Below are 17472 nucleotides of genomic sequence, written 5' to 3'. Positions count from 1 at the left end.
CGTCATTTCAATAGGTAGCTTAGGTGGATTAGTGCTAAAATGATACGTGTTACATGCACAGAAGCGACATGTACACGGGCCAGATCATACGACTTCACAAGACGGGCAGATGTCTTGGAAATACTCGAGTCAGATGGATGTACATGCAATTCTTATCGTTCCATAGCGCAAGAAATCTCCTTTGAAACCTTCTCCATATCATCCTTCTGATCACCAAAGTGCCCGAATCAGCCTTGGCTGAAGAACTGCTCACAACGCTCGCTCAGCCTAGATCCAGCCACCAAGTAGAAACATGATAGCTTTGAGCATCTCGGCATCTATAAGCCAGTCTTCATCATGATTCCTTTCTACTTGATTATATTTTCTCATTAATTATCCCTTGTCCTACGCATCATCAATGCGCCTCAATCAAGTACTGTTAACATGCCCAAGACAGAAACTTGATTCGCCAATTCTCGTTGCTTCCATTGAGAAAATCGACGAGGTTCCCTATGCTTGACATTGTATAAGCGAGGGTGGTTAGTGAGTCAGTTTGTTACAAGAGTAGCTGACTTAGTCTATCGGTAATTGACAATGGATGGAATGTCTCGAGGTATTTCTAATATTTCGGTGGGGCGGAAAGCCGAATGGAAATACTCTCTCCATTATCGGCTGGCAACACATATAATATCCAGTCGCACCCCACATCTGATTTTTAATTGATGTTATATCGAGGTTGCGGAGGAGAGGGATAGTAAATTTGGTTGCTCAAGGTAGCGGGTAGCAAGTTTATCTAAAGTATATACGTTTGCCACCGCGACAGTTTCATAACTGCGCGCCCACAACGAACGCCTTCGCCTGAAAGTGTCACTAACATATATATGTACGGCGCTCACCACCCTTCCATGGTCACCCGTTAATATTTACCCATTTTTGGTCTTGGTGGGATACACTTCGCCTTGATCCCACTAACATGACAGAAGTTGTTTTAGTCAGATGAACCACAAAGATCTTGGGGGGTTTGGGATCGACTTACGTGCTCAACGATGCAGCCATCCTCCCATCTGAACCGATCGACGACTTCACCAAAACCACTAGTGTTGTAGTTCAACCAGCCCATATTGCCCTTGAACGTAGTGCGAAGGACCGTGATATTGAGAGACGGCCAAATTGGACCAAGGACGTCAAGTGCGGCATTTGGACCATCATCGGCGAACGGATTATGGTTCTACCAGTTTTATTGCTCAGTTTAGCGAAGTATTACAAGGACATAGCAAGCCAGGCCGATCTTACAATGTATGTACTAGAAATATATTCGAATGCTTCCGTCAAATTCTTTTTGACGATGAACGCGTTCGCGAACTTGTTGAATCTTTTCTTGACTACTGCTTCGCATGGTGCAGGGACAATCGGTTCACACGGAGCAGGCGTCACAACAGCCTGTCTTGCGTCAAGCACACGGCTTGGCGAAGCAGCAGCGGAGGCGCAGACTGTGAGGATTAGAAGTTTGATGAATGCTCTCATCTTGAATGTCCTTGGAAAGAAAAACTGGTACTGGTTAGAGTACAAGCTGAGCAGAACTTGAGTGTCACTGAGCGTCTCTGGCATCTAAAATAGGGGCGAGGTTTCAACGACTGATATAGCTAATCTTCTTTTATCCCACTCGGTAGTGACAAGACCATCTGGCGATCAAAAGGGACGATTTATCAGCTTTCGTGCCTTAAGGTTCATTAGTGCTCTCGCTCTAAATTACCTTCCTAAATTCTCAATGCAAGTGAGCTTGGCAATGAAACAGACTAAGTGATAACGCCCCACTCTCTGGCAAGGTAACGTCCGAAGTATACTGCTCTTCCAATAGGATAAGGTTCCCTCCTTCCTCAAAAGTGATAGCGGACGCTGCGCCCATATGCCAAGGTAAACATCATGGCATTTCAAGAGCATATAACGGCAATTCCAGCGGCAATTCAAGGTGTGTTAGTTGCTTGGCAATGCTGGCGTGGTATGTTCAGAGAGGGTTAAGCTGTATATTTTCCTCAATTGAAATAAGAAGATAGGAGAGGCTGGTAAAACATACTCGTCATTAGCAGCTAGGCTTGGCAGATAATCCTCATCAATGAATCTGTCAATTTCGTGGATTAGCCAAAGGCTTTGGTTCACAGTGGGCCTCAGTGGATGAGGCACTCGTGCCATTCATAAAGGGGGTTTCAAGATAGCTGCCCATTTCCAGGTCCTCTAGGTCTATGGGGTTATTCAGTATTAGAACTAGACAGCTGATATGGTTGTTTGTCGGCAAATCCCACAGCACTGCTGTCACATATCGGGATATCGATTTCCAACGGCTGTTGCAGCAGTGGAGCCTTTTTTTCTATCTTCATAGGCGTGCATCGCCATCTACCTCGTCACTGGTCACGTCACGAGCCAAGCCTTTCCTTTGTTCAGGTCCATAACTAGGTGAAGACAAGACCCCGAAGAATCCGGAGCGTCTCGGATGTCTGAGGTCATCCGAGTTCATCATTTTGTTTCATCATAAGACTGACCCAAGGACCCTCACTAGGTAGGAAGAAAACAAGAGCTTTTCACCTACATGATCTCCCATCTGCCTGAGGAAGCAACTGCCATAGTCATGAACCCAACCCAAGGCTTTCCTAACCTTACAGGGTATAGATAGGCATGCGGACAGAGCTCCTCAAAGTCGATGGTGGGAAATGGTCAAATGCAGAGTTTATGCCATTGATTCCGCTCTCTCCCCACGCCGCTCGAAAGGCATCGAAACATCATAAGTCCATTTGTGACACTCTCTGCAGCGCCACTCCCTCCAGCCATTGCAGTTCTTGCAGGCCGCACAATATCATATACATTGCTCATTGACCTATCGGCCCTGCCCATAGCTCTTGCACCACGAGACGTACAGTGCAGGAGACAGGAGAGGGATTCGTCCCACAGCCCAGGCGGACGAGCTCACGCATCAAGTCGCGCTTCTCTTGAATCTAGGCTTGAGCGTCGTGAGTTCGGTTCGTTCCGGTTGGTACATGTTCCCGTGACCGACCTAAGCGGCGAAATACTCCAGTGGTTGTGCGGAGGGCTTTATCGTCGATGGGGTTCCGTTGTTGTTCTATTCAGTTTGGCCCAAATGATTAAAAATAAATATTTGATCGATGTGATGATATTGAGTCACGTCGAAAAGAAAGTATTTTTTGGTATTTCAATAAAAACATAATCGGGTGCCCAGTATTGTTGATACTATTGTTGGTGTTTTTTTTTTTACTGTTGAGCTTCTAGTCCCCCCTCTGGCTATGTGTACTAGGGCACCCTAACCCCTTGATACAATAGCTATATCAGACATCATCTACGTATTGACTCATCATTTCCCGCTTCGTTAACAAGGGGCTGTCGCCATTGATCCGATGCCATTCATGGGCATCCAGACATGCTCGCCGCGAGGCCAATGTACCAGGACGAGCCCTCTTAATAACTGCATCCTCATATTCATCCAAAGCCACTCTTAGGATGGTGATGTCCTGATTATCCCGCAATGCAGGTACCGCTCGGTCCACAAAATCAAGCACATCAACAATCGCATGGTTGGCACCCTCGCCTCAGTCTACGCTATTAGCCTCTCAAGTTCTTACATCACGTAATGCACGGTGAATATGAGTACTTACACATTACCATGACGTGGAATGCATCTCCCATCAGCACAGCTCTGTCGCTTATGCGGAAATCAAGATCTGGGACAAAGTCTTGTGGGGTAAGATGTTTGATATCTTCGTCGATCGGTATGTTGAGGGCCAGAGTACGGAAAGGCTCTGCCCACGTTTCCGCCAGAGCATTTATAAACCGACGCCTTTCTTCGTTCGAATTGGGTATCTCTGTCGGCAATGCGTTGTTGAAGAAGCCGTCACGGTATGGCCAAGATACACACATCTGGCATACGTATTTCTCGGAACTCTGCGCATGATTCTCCGGAGCATCGAGCACTGCAATGTTACTAACCATGGAACTATTGTAGCTGATGAGAGAGTACACACCACTGATATAAACAAACGAATCGTTACTTGAAGCAGTGCCCTGCAAGAAAAATGTATCCAGGTCATGAATGGACTTCATCTGGTCCGGGGATAGTTGCAGCTTCACTCCCAACATGCGAACAGGTAACTTGTGAGTCTCCCACTGGTCAGGAAAGAGACTACGTCGTACTGCGGATTGAGCGCCGTCACACGCGACAATGAGGCTCCCAATGATAGACGACCCATCGTCAAATTTTGCTGTTGCGTAGTCAGGGCTGAATGATATCCCAGCGAGAGCCTTCTCCCACTTGATAGTGGAATTAAATTAATGATGGTTCAAGAATACTTCCGTCCAACCAAATAGCCACAAACATACCTCGATGTTGATATCGGTACCAAGCAGTTTTCGCAAGCCCTCGCGAGCTACCCTAATGCGCTGTGACTCCGAGGCTTTGGGCGTCTTTGCTTTGAGTTCACCGGTACTGAGATCAAAAAAGGGAAAACCTGACGATGCTCCTCTAGCGACAGCAGCGCGGTCAACATAAGCCTCGGGCAGACGTTCAGCTAGGTGATCTGGCAATAGTGATCGCAGCGCCGGGAGTGACCAGTGCAATGTGAGGCCCCAGCCAGCGCCGCGAGTCGAGAGATCGGCGTCTCGTTCAAATACGCGAAATGGGATAGCTTCCTGGCGGAGACGCTGCGCCAGGAGCAAGCCGCTGATTCCGGCGCCGATGATGAGGATGGGCTTTTCGACTGAGCAGACGGTCCGGGGTGTCATATTGAATGCTTCTTGGCAGAAAAAGGTGATTTCTTAATTTATGTCGAAGGCGGAGAAAGGAGTCAACTCGTCGATGGGTACAAACTCTGAAGTACGCAGGCAAGGACTTAGGATCGTTGGGCTCACGACCAACACGCTTTTCACTACGGATCATTGCGGAGCGATCTACGCCCTCCTGTCTCATTCATAGTGGGCCATTGACTGGGGGTAATAATGCCGCGATCAGGGATCCAACCCCTGCATTGACTGGGAATTCTCGGGGACGTCCCGGAGCCAGGGTGCCCTCGTCTTCCTGGTTAAATACGATACAACCCTTGAAGAATGTTAGCATGATACCCCAGGAGCACTGCCATCCCAAAAACCTTACGTAGGACTAAGCGGGATTTGCGTACAGCAAGTGGCTTCGACCCTTGGATTTCAGTGGGACAAGTCGCAGACTAACAATCACTCATCTGTCGTGTTGTAGCTTGTTGGTTGGCATCCTCGGCCATCCTGTGTAATCAGGAATCACACCCGGTATTACTGAGATTGCGTGGTTAGCCGAGCCATCTCCCCCGAAATGCTCCATGCTGAGCAGATATGCGAGCAAAGCCGTCAGATTGTCTAAATTTTATGCTACACTGAAACAAAAATGACTCCATGAATTATGTGCGGATCGAGCGAACACTATGGGAACCACTGGGCTCTCCACTTTCGTCCTCCACCTGGACTGTGTAGGTCATTGACTTGACGATGCCCTTGTTTTCCCTTAAGATGTTTTCCTCACTGCCGCTGCGAGATTTATCGGTCGCTGAATGGAAAACGGCATCATCCTTGCCGTGGCTCATGTCCTTTAACTTGTAGTGGTCGCTCTTCAGCCCCCGACTTCGACTTCTACCACTGGGAGCGGCATAATCATCAGAATGCTTGGATCGGTATTGCTTGGCTTTCTTGACGAAGATGGGTGCAAGAAATGGAAGAGAGGATACCATGTTCTGTGCGACGCAGTTAGCTCTTGGATTATTCCCAGGTTTAATGAATCTTACCCCGACATTGAATTCAATAGTTCCCCAGAGGACGAGCATGGTTGAATTGCCATCGCCATGTTGGATCCGATCGATTTGCAGGTATCGCAAGACTGAGCAGATTGTGGTGAATAGGCCGAGACCAAAGATGGCGATGAGGCCGATCTTCTTTCCGAGTCGAACCTCAAGCTTGGCTAGAACAGGGAGTGGCAGCAAGGCGACCACCACATCAGAAACGATGGTGACAATGGAATAGGCCGTAAACGATGGTCCAGCTGGGAGACATGTTCCTTCCCCTAATGGATTCCATGATCTGCTGACCTGTCATTTGTTAGCGATGGCTCTCGTTCTCATACATCATGGCTCCTACAGGCTTGCACGCCAAAATGAGGCACAGGGTGCATCCTAAATGCGAGAGAAAGACGGCCCCGATGACGAACCACACAATAGCTCGATATGTCCTATGGTCGGTACCATGAAGAAGGCGCAAGTAGCTGATCAACAAAGCGATCTTGAAGAAACTGATGCCAAGTTGGTAGATCGGCCGGCCAGCAAAATTGACTCGAGTGTATGTGATCAGATTTTTCTTGGGTCGTAGGTATATGGGAAGGCCAAGGCCATATCTCGTTTCTGTGGCAATGTAGTTCGATTAGAGGTGTCCTAAATATAGAAGGGCAGAGCGTACGGGCGATGCAAAGCACTGAGTAGAGAATCGCAAAGACCATGGACAGGCCCGACATGTAGTCATCGTGGGCGAGACCGCGAGCGCGAAAACGGACGTATAGTCGAGCCAATACCACTGCACTCGATAATTCTGACAGTATGATGCATATGGCAATAATGGTTGGATATTGGGACTTGGCGTTGACGTCGGAGGAGGCGTTCAGGACCCAGCCCATATTGGCTGCTGTAGACGACGGCCAGTGGTCAAGGAGGGACGAAGAAGAAGACACTGGTAAATTCGTTCATGAAGATGGTAATCTAGAGAAACCATGGGATTGTACAGAAGGAGAGCCAACGCACAGTCAATAAACCGGAGCAATCCTGAGTCCCAGCCAACGCTCTGCAGCCACTCGCACTCGCAACGCAAGGCTGTCCTCGTAGATCCCCCAGCTACGACACAACGTCCCCTGCCACAAGATAATTTCTGATTCAAATCATGCTGTGGAACACAACCCAGCTGTCATTCGGCTACACAATTCGCTGGCCGGCGGTATGTGACATGCGAGGCAATGTCCCGACGGCAAGCCATCCTTCCACCAATGCACTCCTGGCGTGTTCAATCACCAACACAACCAACAGACGTTGGAAACAAATTGATGACCGCCCCGGCTAGTTCCAGAAGGGTCCACCTTCGGCATGGGCCAGATCCCCAGCACCAACAGATCGTAGCCGGTCGATCAAAAGATCCCGGTATGAGAACAGGCCACTGCGGAGCTTTACAGCCGACGACGGGGGCATGCCGTATTACTTGTGACTTATTCACAGCTGCATACGCATTCTGCAGAGCAAAAGTCAACTAGACGACCCACTGGCATCTGCCCGAGGCGGACGAATGTCATCCTCCGTTGCTCACCTTGGCGACGACGATGTAACCATGAGCGTAGTACTCGTATGCAGGCCGTTTCAGGCGACCATCTTGGGCTACACCACCTTGATTCCCGGCTTTCTCTTGCTTCTTCCCTCCATGCGGGTTTAATTTACACTTCATTTATCTTGTGGTTAAATTGCTTTCGATCCCATTCCTTCAGGCCATATCTTGCCCACTCCACGTCTCCCTTCGCCTGTTCCCGGTCGTCTCGTTTACAGCGTTGTCTTCTGCCACTGTTTTTACGAGTTTAAATTCTTCACAATGTCACTGGCAGAAGGCCAGAAAAAGGATGTCGAGGTCACCCAAGAGCCATACCCCAAAGACATGCACGGCAATGTAGACGCTGCGTGGACGTTCCTTGATCGTCACCGCGACGTGGTGGCAGGCGACATCCCGGTCGATATCGATGCATTGCGCCGGAAGATCGATTGGCGCATCGTGCCGTTGATGTTCTGCTGCTACACGATGCAGTTCCTGGACAAGGTCATCCTTAATGTGTGTGCTCCAGCTGCCGATCCTGCTGAGTTTCTAACACAAGATTTCTTTAGTACTCTGCAGTCATGGGCCTTAACCAAGACCTGAAGCTCAAGGGCAATGAATTCTCCAACATTGCCACGTTCCTGTTCGTCGGCTTGCTCTGCTTCGAAGTGCCCAACAGTCAGTTCCCCTTCTTTCCCGTGCACAATTCTTGTTTCTTAACAATCTACAGTTTACTTTCTTCAAATGGTCCCCGCAGCAAAGTGGCTGGGAGCCAATGTCGTGCTCTGGGGTATCGCCACGGCCTGTGGTGCCGCTGCGCATAATTACCAGACCCTTCTTGTCTCTCGCGTCTTTCTGGGCATCTTCGAGGCTACCATTGGCCCTTCTCTGATGCTCATCAGTAGCCAGTGGTACACCAAATCAGAACAGGCCCCGCGGTTTTCTTTCTGGTATCTCGGTCTTGGCCTCGGCCAGATCATCGGAGGAGCCGCGTCATATGGCTTCCAACACATTGGTCCTGGCGCTGGTCTCGCTGGCTGGCGGATCATGTTTGTGACTCTTGGCATGATCACGGTTGTCATCGGTCTCTGCACCTTCGTCTTTCTCCCAGACACGCCTATGCAAGCTCGATGGCTGTCTGACAGTGAAAAGGTTGCTCTACTGAAGCACGTCAGCGTGAACCAGACCGGCATTGAGAGCCGCAAATTCCGCCCAAATGAGATAGTTGAAGCATTGTGCGATCCTCAGTTATACCTCATGGTTTTATCTGTTGTTTTGGTGAGTTTCTTTCTTTGGCGTCTACCATAGCCTCTGCTAACGAACCCTACCCAAGCTCTCTGTCTCAAGCGGTGTCGTCACAACATACTCTGCCACCTTAATTCGCGGTCTGGGCTACGACGCCAAAAGGGCCGCCCTAATGAACATGCCTTCTGGTGTGGTCAGCATCTTCTTCACTCTTTCTGTTGGCTATGGTATCCGAACCCAGTCCCATCGATGGGCCTGGATCATTGCGTGCATCATTCCTGCGTAAGTTGCCCCACAGAAGCAGTGTTGTTTGTCTACTAACAATCTTTATCTAGAATCATTGGTGGCGCGCTTATGTCGTTTCTCGACAAGAGCAACAAGTCCGGAATTTTGGCTGGTATTTATCTGGTCAACGCAGTCGTCGCCCCCTTGACCATCTTCTACAGCGTAAGACTTCTTTTCCCTTCTTCAACCGGCAGGGTCACTCACATAACATTATAGTGGACTGCGGCAAACTTTGGCGGTGCAACCAAGCGAGCCTTTGCTGCTGCAATCGTCAGCGGTTCTTTCTCACTGGGCAATATCATTGGACCACAGACATTTCAAGCCCGCGATGCACCAGATTATCGACCAGCCAAGCTTGCAGTCATGGGGACCCAGGCTGGTTGCGTTGTCACCACATTCAGCTTGTTTTGTTACTACGTCTGGGCAAACAAGAGACGCAATGATCACAGCAAACAGATGGAGGACGAGTATATGTCCCCGGAAGTGTGGTCTACAATGACAGATAAGGAAAACAAGTTCTTCCGATATACGTACTAGGGTTATGTGAAGAGCTTTAATAGTGGCAAATCGGTGGCTTTATCATAGAAACTGTTTTATTGTAATTTGGTCACTGAATACAAAATTTCGCGGCCTGTGGCCGCTTTAAGCAGCTGCAGATTTACTTCTAGGCTCGTAGCACCTCACTATTCCCGCGAAGTAGCTCGAGATTAGCATGTTAAACATTAGTGGCGAGATCCTGATCCTCCCGAGATGCGGGCTTTCCAGCTACAATGCTACCATCGTCATTCGCTCACATCAACGTGGCCTCTTTTTCGTAGTAAAAACCCCTCCAATCTAAAACAAGCTCTATTGTTTGCTACTCAGCCCCCTCAAACGAATTCTCCTCCCCCTCGGTGGCATTAAGTTCACCCACACCGAGACGCTTCACCCTCAATTGTCCATGACGGTTAAAGTTGAACAGCATGGCAAGCTAGTCAGCTCGCATTGTCGGTTCGCGGTACCTACAGCTTTGCATCCAGAGCCGCCAGTAATCTGCTCCACTCATTCCATCGACCGGATGGCGATGACGTGGCTGGTGCAAAAGCCTCGAGATCGGTCCAATTGACTTAACCAGACCGTACCATTTTGAAGGTGGTTTGCGTTTAGACAGGCATAATGACTTCGCGTCTTGAGGTCCGCAACGCAGAACAACGGGAATTGTTGAGGGGCCAATTACTAACACTGGAAGGAGAGAATATTGCTCGGTGTTTGAGTCTCTAGTCGTACCAGCGGCATCAGGCCGGCGTCATTTTTACCGCGAGTGTGAGACAATCAGGCACAGATGGCAGAACGATGGGCTGTGTGTGCAACCTTTGCGGCACGAGCTGGGCTGAGTTACTTAAGAAAGCGGGAGAGCTTCTGTTGCATATAGCCACCAAATTGGGGCCAAGACTTTGTATTCGTTCAGCTTTGCACATATTGCGCGTCTCCCTTAATCATCCAAATCCGGTCCGGCCGCTGGCGTAACACACCACGTCTGTCCTGTAAACACAAGCCTCCCGTCTTGTCTAAGTTGCTCCGGGTCAAAATATATACACAGGCCTATCCTGTCGCTGTTCAGCCAAAACACGCGGAAGATCATGTAAACTTCTGAACGATCTTCGGTGTGGTGAATTCGTCCCATCTGCGTCAAGTTAGCTCATGCTGATAGGAACATTGGCTAAAGAACTCACAAGTCGGTATTGGTTACCACTCATGTAGAAGGGGGTACCGCATGGTCCAGTCGTGGTCTTGACTTCTATGTAATACTTGGGTCGTGCCCCATGCCACTCATCATGGTTCAGATAACCACAGCCAATGAGAGTGTCTGTGAAGTCTCCCGCAGTATCGGCATAAACCAAATCTGCGGTCTCTCTTCTGTTCCATGCCGCCATGTTCCTGTAGTCTGGATGAATCGTCACGTACTTTCTAATCGTACTTTGCCAGTTTGCACGACTCCAATCTGGCAGGTCGAGTTGGGTCAAAAGCTCGAAGACCTAGGTGATCCTCTCAGTCAGTCTTGGGAACTCATGTCATGCATGTAAAATTACTCACGTATAACTCGCCCGCGGCCCCAACCTTCTTGTCACGCTCTAGTTGGTTAGTAGACCGAAACCTACTGATCACATCCATTCCGTCAAAGCTTTCATACGCATCTGTATTTCCCTCACCACCAGACAGAGCATCCCGCAAATCACTCATATCGAATGCCCCACGAGATTGGAATGCTGCTGTTCGAGCTGTGTCGACAACCCTGTTCAGAATCGCGAGATATTGCACGTCTTCGGAAGATCGACTATCCGGCCGCGTGAACGTGGTTGATACCGAGTTCTGGGGGGCCTGATAGTTTAACCGATTTAGTAACTGTGAAAAATAGTGAGACAGAAGTGGTCGCGAGGAGTTATCTCCACCCCCCGGCCGAGGCTGATGTGGCATGTGGCTCCGCCGAGAAACGGTCTCAACTACTGTTTCCGTGAGGCCTCTTTCGGGCTCAGCCTCGGATGAAGCAACATATGGTAACGGGCCACGATTCACCGAGGAGTGAGTCGGAATCATTTGATGTTCTGAAGAGGCGTCGTCATTTCCAAAGGGGTTGTCAGATTGTTGATGTTCATGCGCCTCCTCCTCCTCTCCGCTATCGTTTTCGTCATCGCCTTCATCTTCATTCTCAAATGAAACTTGTATAATCCCCTGGTCATCGAGAATGTCGTCAAGAACGGATCGGTCATAGGCAAAAATTGAAGTTAGGGCCTTGACTGCGTCAACTTCGACAGCTCCGTCGATATGACTCAACGGGTGTCGCATCAGCCATACAGCAAATTTTCTGGGAAGAACTGAGCCAAAGCAGAGTTCCTGCGCTCTGCGTTGCTTGGGGACATAAATCGTGAGTCTCTCTGAGGTGTCGTCAATATGCTCGCTGGCAGTTGCCACTGTGACTTGGAATCTCTGCCTGCTTTGGGAAATTTCCAATACAGAAGAGATCCCATCAATCTCCATCACAGTCATTGTGCGCAGCTGCCCATACAGTTCACCTGGGCCGTGTTTCAATCGAGGACTGTTAAAGGTAGCTGCAACTCTAGTCGGTGGCGCATAATCAGCATCATTCAAACAGCTCTCGTCCTTTCAGTACGTACCGGGCAATATAGTAAGCTTTGCGTTTCAGGTCACGATTGCGTGATGAGATCGGACGCCCCGAATTGCTAGAGATTGAAGTGCGTTCTTTGACAGAGTTGGACAAGTACCGATTTTGGAGGCTCACCCACTCGAAGAATGGCTTCAGTCGACGAACATCTTCCAGATCAAAGTCCAAAAGATTAATTCTGTCCTGAAAACTTGTTTTCAACTTGTCTCGATCCCCAATCGCGAATTCCACATCCATGGACCCCAACACAACAGTCCCGCTCGGATACCTAATGGGAAAGATCCTGGCTTTTCTGATCGGTTCCGGGTCCAAATGGATCGGTTCTGTTTGGAGGAGGCCGTTGAATGACAAGATGGCCACTTTGATCTCGTCTATGCTGCCCTGAGGCGAATTTCGGAGCTCATCGTAGACCATTTGTAGGGTGAGCAACTTCACGCCCAGTTTGTCAACGAAAAAGCTCTCATCGCCGTCCCAGCACTCATTTAGGATGACTTTATCGCGGATCGCTGTCTCACTGGACCACAGGCAATCAGATGGTCTGTACCAACCTGACTCCCCATGTCGCGGCACGTAATATACGAGGTTGTATGTCTCAAATGCAGCTCTGTCTTTGTGTTAATCTTGTAACAAGCAACGCTGATGGGAAGAAACTGAATCAGAACATACCTCATGTCAGAAGTAGGTGGAATCACCTCGTCCAGGTATTTATATAGTGCCCGTATGCGAGGTTTGTCCTCACAACCCCCCTCCCGAAGTTCCTCTAGCTCTATTACCAAATCATCCAATGAAGCGTTCCGAATTTCGAGCGTTCTTTGAAAAAGAATCCTGATAATCTCCATTTGCTCATCGCCCAAAGTTCTTGAGTAGAGATTTCTGAGGGCATATTTCGTTTCCATATCCGGGGGTGCGACCCATAAACAAGAAGAAGATGATGTCCAGGTGGATTTCTCCTCATCTGGAAAGATGATGCCTTCTTCGTCAAAAAAATCCCTATTTGTAAATCAGTAATCAGCAACATGTCTGGACGCGAACTTTTTATATTCACCTGATCTTGCGTCGCGTTCCTGGTTCATCATCGGGCATGGCGAGTGCGGCATAGAGAGCGACATACAAGTCAAAGACCTTTTGGGTCTGACGAACGGAAGAAGGCTCTGGGCACGATCTCTGAATGCAACGGAGTATTTCAAGAAGGAAGTCCACGTTGACATCTTTCCCGACCGAGAAGAACTCGTTCAGGAAATTCCATCTGGTAACAAATTGTCCCGTCAGGTTTGATTCTTCGAATTTGAGAAAAGGGAATTGCTCGGGATATTCCATGTAACGCATGACATAGTTGGGCAAGGTTGTAAAGGGAAGCCAAGTCTCTTTCAACTTGATTGGAAAATTCACCCCGCAAAGGTCTTTGGCGGGAAGATCCTTGATCTTGGATCGAAGAGTCAGATTTCGCAACAAATTTGACTTCTCGTGTAACCAGAGATGCTCAAATAACCCCAAGAACTTTTCTGGTCGATGCTTAAAGACGTATAGAAAAGTATACGACAAAGCCTCTCCATTAGGTGACAGAAGTCTTAGTCGCTGTCGTATGCCAACGAAATCACAGAGCCACCTCTCCCAACTCGGGTGAGATGAAATCGGACGGGTCGGTGTATGGTCCATGTTTTCAGAATGTAGAAATTCCACAGACAGGCCGGGTGCAGTGCCTTGTGCCGCCAAGAGGCTCATGGGGCTGTAGGCATGAGCCGTGCCAGGAAGGTAAACGTCTGTCTTACTTGGGGCTATGCGCTTCCTGGTCTGGCTGAAAACTTCTACTTTTGCGTACCCTTCTTGTGTGTGTGTGCCAGGCTGATGTGTTAGGTAAAGATAATCAAGATAGGACTTGATAATGTCGAATGATAGGCGATTTGACTGGAAAGACCTGCTAATCGAGGCTCTCACTTGATCTACCGTAGCCTCGCAGACTCCAAGGTGCCAAAATAAGGTGTTTCGATCAGGATTTTGGGATGCAGAAAGACTGATTACCCTCAGATCCAAGGAATCAGGAATGTTGATGTCACCTGTCGCTGAGGAATAAACTGGCCCTGACCTAGTTGATGTCCATTTTCTGTTTCTCAAAGGAAGCAAAGGAAGTGATCTTAGCCTCTGTTGCGCAGGTATGTTATTCTCCTCGAACCACAGAGAAAACATCCGTGCCACAACCGAGTGCCACTCGTTCGTCGTGTGTCTTCCGTGCATTTTTGAGTTGGCGCTGCGGAGATCGATCTCCAGCAACATGAGCAAAGTACTAACAGACACCGACTGGAGACCATAGTCCTTGAGCACATTCACCGCCGTTTGAGAATACTTCGGTGAAAGGTACCAGTCTTTGCGTGGGTCGTCAAATACAGGTTCTCCGTCTGCGTCCATGGCACCGCTAATGAGAATGAAAACGTCGCTAATGAGGCGCAAAGTATTTCGCTTACGCGCCCTAAAGAAAGCCCCATTCTGCACAAAGTATTGGATCTCCTGATCCAGGCCAGACCAAAACGCATCTGAACTGCCATCCGGGGATGGGAGAAACAATGGCCAGTCGTAGCGGAGGGTATCGTGCTCGCAAAATTGCAGAACAGCTTGATTGAACGTGCTCGCGATCCAGTAACGGAGGTCGAGATTTCTCCGTGATGTGGTCACAATGTCCTGTCGATTGACATTTGTGTCGAAATCCGAGTGAATGAGAAACTAAAGACAGTCAGGAAACGCTTGACTTATGCAGGGTCGTGGCATTGGAGTCTCAAACTAACCTTGTAATCGGATTTTCTAAGAGGCAAAAATGCAAAGAGCTCTTGTTTCCTTCGAGAAATGAGCGGTTTGGAAGTGCTTGTAAGCGGGAAAGCCAAAACAACTTCGGCGGTGGAGGAGGTTCTTCGACCTTCGTCGGTATCCGGAAGCTCACGATTGTCGCTTCGCGCCAAGCCTGTCGCTCTGTGCCTTGTGATGTGGTAGATCTGGTGTTGAGTCGTCTCTGCTCCATTGATAATCGAAGTGGTCCCCAGAGACACGCGATGTTCGTCGATTTTATGCTTGCGGAATTGTTTCGATCGCTCGAGCTCGCCACTTTCGTTGAAGACTTCTATGCTGATCTTCTCAAGTTTTCGGAGGAAGAGTAAGCATGTTTGCTGCAGGTCGTCAAATTGCGTGGAGATGATCTTCTTCAGATGTCGAATGTCGCCTTGGTCTCCCTGATTGTGGAGGTATAGTGTCATGCGAGTCAGAGGGTTGGGGATGGTCTCGATAGGATTGACCCAGATAGGTCTGACCATGCCTATACCTGGGTCTGTTTTGTTGTGCCGGAATTCGAATGAGAAATTGCCCGACTGGATATGAACTCTAGACGCAGCGATGAAGACAGACTTGAACCCAATACCTTTGGCACCGATGTATCCGTGGGAAGCTGACTTGGTGCTTTGTCCCACCGCGCAAATAGCTTGTAGATCCGGTTCAGTGAAGCCGTCTTCATTGCAGTCGACGATGATGTGATTCGGATGTATTTTGAAAGAGATGAAAGGTAGTGCGTTGCTTGCGGTAGCCTTGTTGAAGACGTTGTCGTCGGCATTCTGAAGAAGTTCAAAAACGAAACGAGCACCACTGCCGTAGATCTGCTTTGCTAATCTGAGAACAATCAGCACACGCGTGGCCAAAGATTTGGCTTAGATACTCACATTTTGACAGAGTGCGATACCGCGTTTTCCATCGCGAGCCAGTTTTCATCAATCTCCCGACGGTATTCGGAGTTGAACTGTTCGATGTCGTCCATCATCTCTTCGTTTAGGAACCCGTACTTCCTGGTTAGGCGCCGCACAATCTGTTCTGCCTCCTGTGTGCTCGACATGGTGACTAGTAGGACTGTTCTGTGGGCGGGTGCGGTTTCAATAGAGTAGGATAGCTGACCAGCAGCTAAAATACGAAAAGATCTATGTTGTCAAGACAAGACAGAAGGGGGAGAACTTGTTGAAGAAAAGTCGGCCGAGCCTGGACGAAGGGCATAACCGAGTTTTCTGTTTCAATTGCTACCAAGGGGGCCGCTTTTGAGGCCTCATTAGTAGTGCGACAACTCTTCTGCCTGTTGGTCACAGCCCCCAAACAAGTCAGCGGCAAGCCAGGCAATAGCATTCGCTCTCCATCAGCGCAGCCTGAAACACCAGCTATCTATAGATCTTGCACGCGCCCAATCCAGCGAATGGTCTCCTCCCACGTCTACGGAGCCTGCCCCCTGTGAACGATAATAGGTACAGGGTGGAGGATAAGAAGGCAATGTGTGGAGGGCGTCGGCTCGATTCCGCCAGTTGGTTCCGGCAATACTTGTTTATTTTTTCTTTCGCACGGTACTGCATCATCTCACTCTTCAACCCGCCCATTTCTAAGGCCAATATTATGGGTCTACTGGTTTCTTTGTCGGCATCAAAACGAGAGGGATGCATGTGTGTACGGGTGAGGAACAAGTGACTTGGCGCTGTTATTCCTATCAAAACCTATATTTGGGTTACCAATTTCAGACACTATGACAGCCGAGTTGTATGCAACGTGGTATCACTCAATAGAAGATAGCATTATATAAATCTTCACATTCTATTGCATACACTTCGGCATGAATTTAGGTCTGGAGGTGCCTTTTGGTATCAGCCCTGGCCCAGCAGCCCTCGACCTGAGCTCAACAACAGCCGAGATCAAGGTACCAGCAACTCAGTTCTAGAAACAGAGACACATTTCGGTACGTAAGTCTTCTCTCGCGGCATACCAGTATTATTTCAGGCAAATTGCATCAAAGTGTGGACGATACAAAGGCAATGGAACAGGTAATTGCTTGACGCAAGCCAATTTCACTTGTACAAGCGGGACTATTGTATAGCTCTATTAAGTACCGATGACATGATAATGGGCTTCCAGTAACAAGACGCTCAATTGACCTTTCAACCCCAGAGAATTTGATGCGTGCAGCTAGTCGCATCCTAGGGGTGCTTGGGGGCAGTTAGCCGTCATATAAGATACCTGCTCGAGGGTACAGTGAAAAGCATAAAGTTCTGATCAAAAACAAGACACTGCGTTAATCGCTGACTTGATATAGCTAGTCTACTCTGCCGCCTTACTCTATACTAAATCTTTTTATAAACTTAATGATCTAGTTTAAAGATCTTCATACTCACCCTAACCCTAACATTTAAGATGGCAATATGCTATACCATAATATAGATTAGCGGTGCTTCAGAGCAAGACTTTGTGCATTCTACTTCACCTAGATTGGAGAGGCTCATACATGTCTACGTACAACTTGACCCCATACACGGTATAGAAATCCACCAAAATGGCTACAGAACCCATCTGACCCACACCTTCTAACTGAACGCGATTAGTTCTTCCCCGCGAGGCAATGGTTTTCAGGAAAGCAACACGTCAGCCCTAACATAGAGGGG

The 17472-nt window shown here is 48.7% G+C and overlaps 5 protein-coding genes across 5 annotated transcripts; 1 reads left to right on the top strand and 4 right to left on the bottom strand.

Moving 5' to 3' along the window:
- Positions 1–902: 902 nt before the first annotated feature.
- Positions 903–1503, bottom strand: BGZ61DRAFT_500028 (uncharacterized protein; the record flags this gene model as incomplete). The annotated part of the gene is made up of 3 exons (XM_046251493.1): positions 903–947; positions 1016–1207; positions 1273–1503. 3 exons carry the CDS (start codon positions 1501–1503, stop codon positions 903–905), a joined length of 468 nt encoding a protein of 155 aa, XP_046095254.1.
- A 1811-nt stretch (positions 1504–3314) lies between these two features.
- BGZ61DRAFT_371252 (uncharacterized protein) lies at positions 3315–4764 on the bottom strand (the record flags this gene model as incomplete). Its single annotated transcript, XM_046242082.1, has 4 exons — positions 3315–3574; positions 3642–3956; positions 4008–4293; positions 4363–4764. 4 exons carry the CDS (start codon positions 4762–4764, stop codon positions 3315–3317), a joined length of 1263 nt encoding a protein of 420 aa, XP_046095253.1.
- A 459-nt stretch (positions 4765–5223) lies between these two features.
- Positions 5224–6839, bottom strand: BGZ61DRAFT_465864 (ATP synthase F0). Its single transcript, XM_046247629.1, has 4 exons — positions 6454–6839; positions 6139–6398; positions 5790–6089; positions 5224–5738 (listed from the first exon to the last, which is right to left on the bottom strand). The coding sequence occupies exons 1-4, from the start codon at positions 6665–6667 to the stop codon at positions 5409–5411; spliced, it is 1104 nt and encodes a 367-aa protein (XP_046095252.1). The 5' UTR covers positions 6668–6839; the 3' UTR covers positions 5224–5408.
- A 520-nt stretch (positions 6840–7359) lies between these two features.
- BGZ61DRAFT_465863 (major facilitator superfamily domain-containing protein) lies at positions 7360–9647 on the top strand. Its single transcript, XM_046247628.1, has 6 exons — positions 7360–7854; positions 7908–8016; positions 8069–8616; positions 8672–8865; positions 8919–9030; positions 9085–9647. Exons 1-6 carry the CDS (start codon positions 7621–7623, stop codon positions 9403–9405), a joined length of 1518 nt encoding a protein of 505 aa, XP_046095251.1. The 5' UTR covers positions 7360–7620; the 3' UTR covers positions 9406–9647.
- A 692-nt stretch (positions 9648–10339) lies between these two features.
- Positions 10340–15893, bottom strand: BGZ61DRAFT_500024 (uncharacterized protein; the record flags this gene model as incomplete). Its single annotated transcript, XM_046251492.1, has 9 exons — positions 10340–10531; positions 10581–10883; positions 11014–11962; positions 12021–12211; positions 12260–12542; positions 12695–13018; positions 13074–14743; positions 14806–15673; positions 15724–15893. The coding sequence occupies 9 exons, from the start codon at positions 15891–15893 to the stop codon at positions 10340–10342; spliced, it is 4950 nt and encodes a 1649-aa protein (XP_046095250.1).
- Positions 15894–17472: the final 1579 nt, after the last annotated feature.

The sequence above is a fragment of the Ilyonectria robusta genome, assembly GCF_021365365.1.
Source record: "Ilyonectria robusta strain PMI_751 chromosome Unknown BGZ61scaffold_45, whole genome shotgun sequence".
Taxonomy (NCBI): Eukaryota; Fungi; Ascomycota; class Sordariomycetes; order Hypocreales; family Nectriaceae; genus Ilyonectria; species Ilyonectria robusta.
The sequence above is the reverse complement of the archived record's forward strand: the minus strand, read 5'-3'. Positions and strand labels throughout refer to the sequence as shown.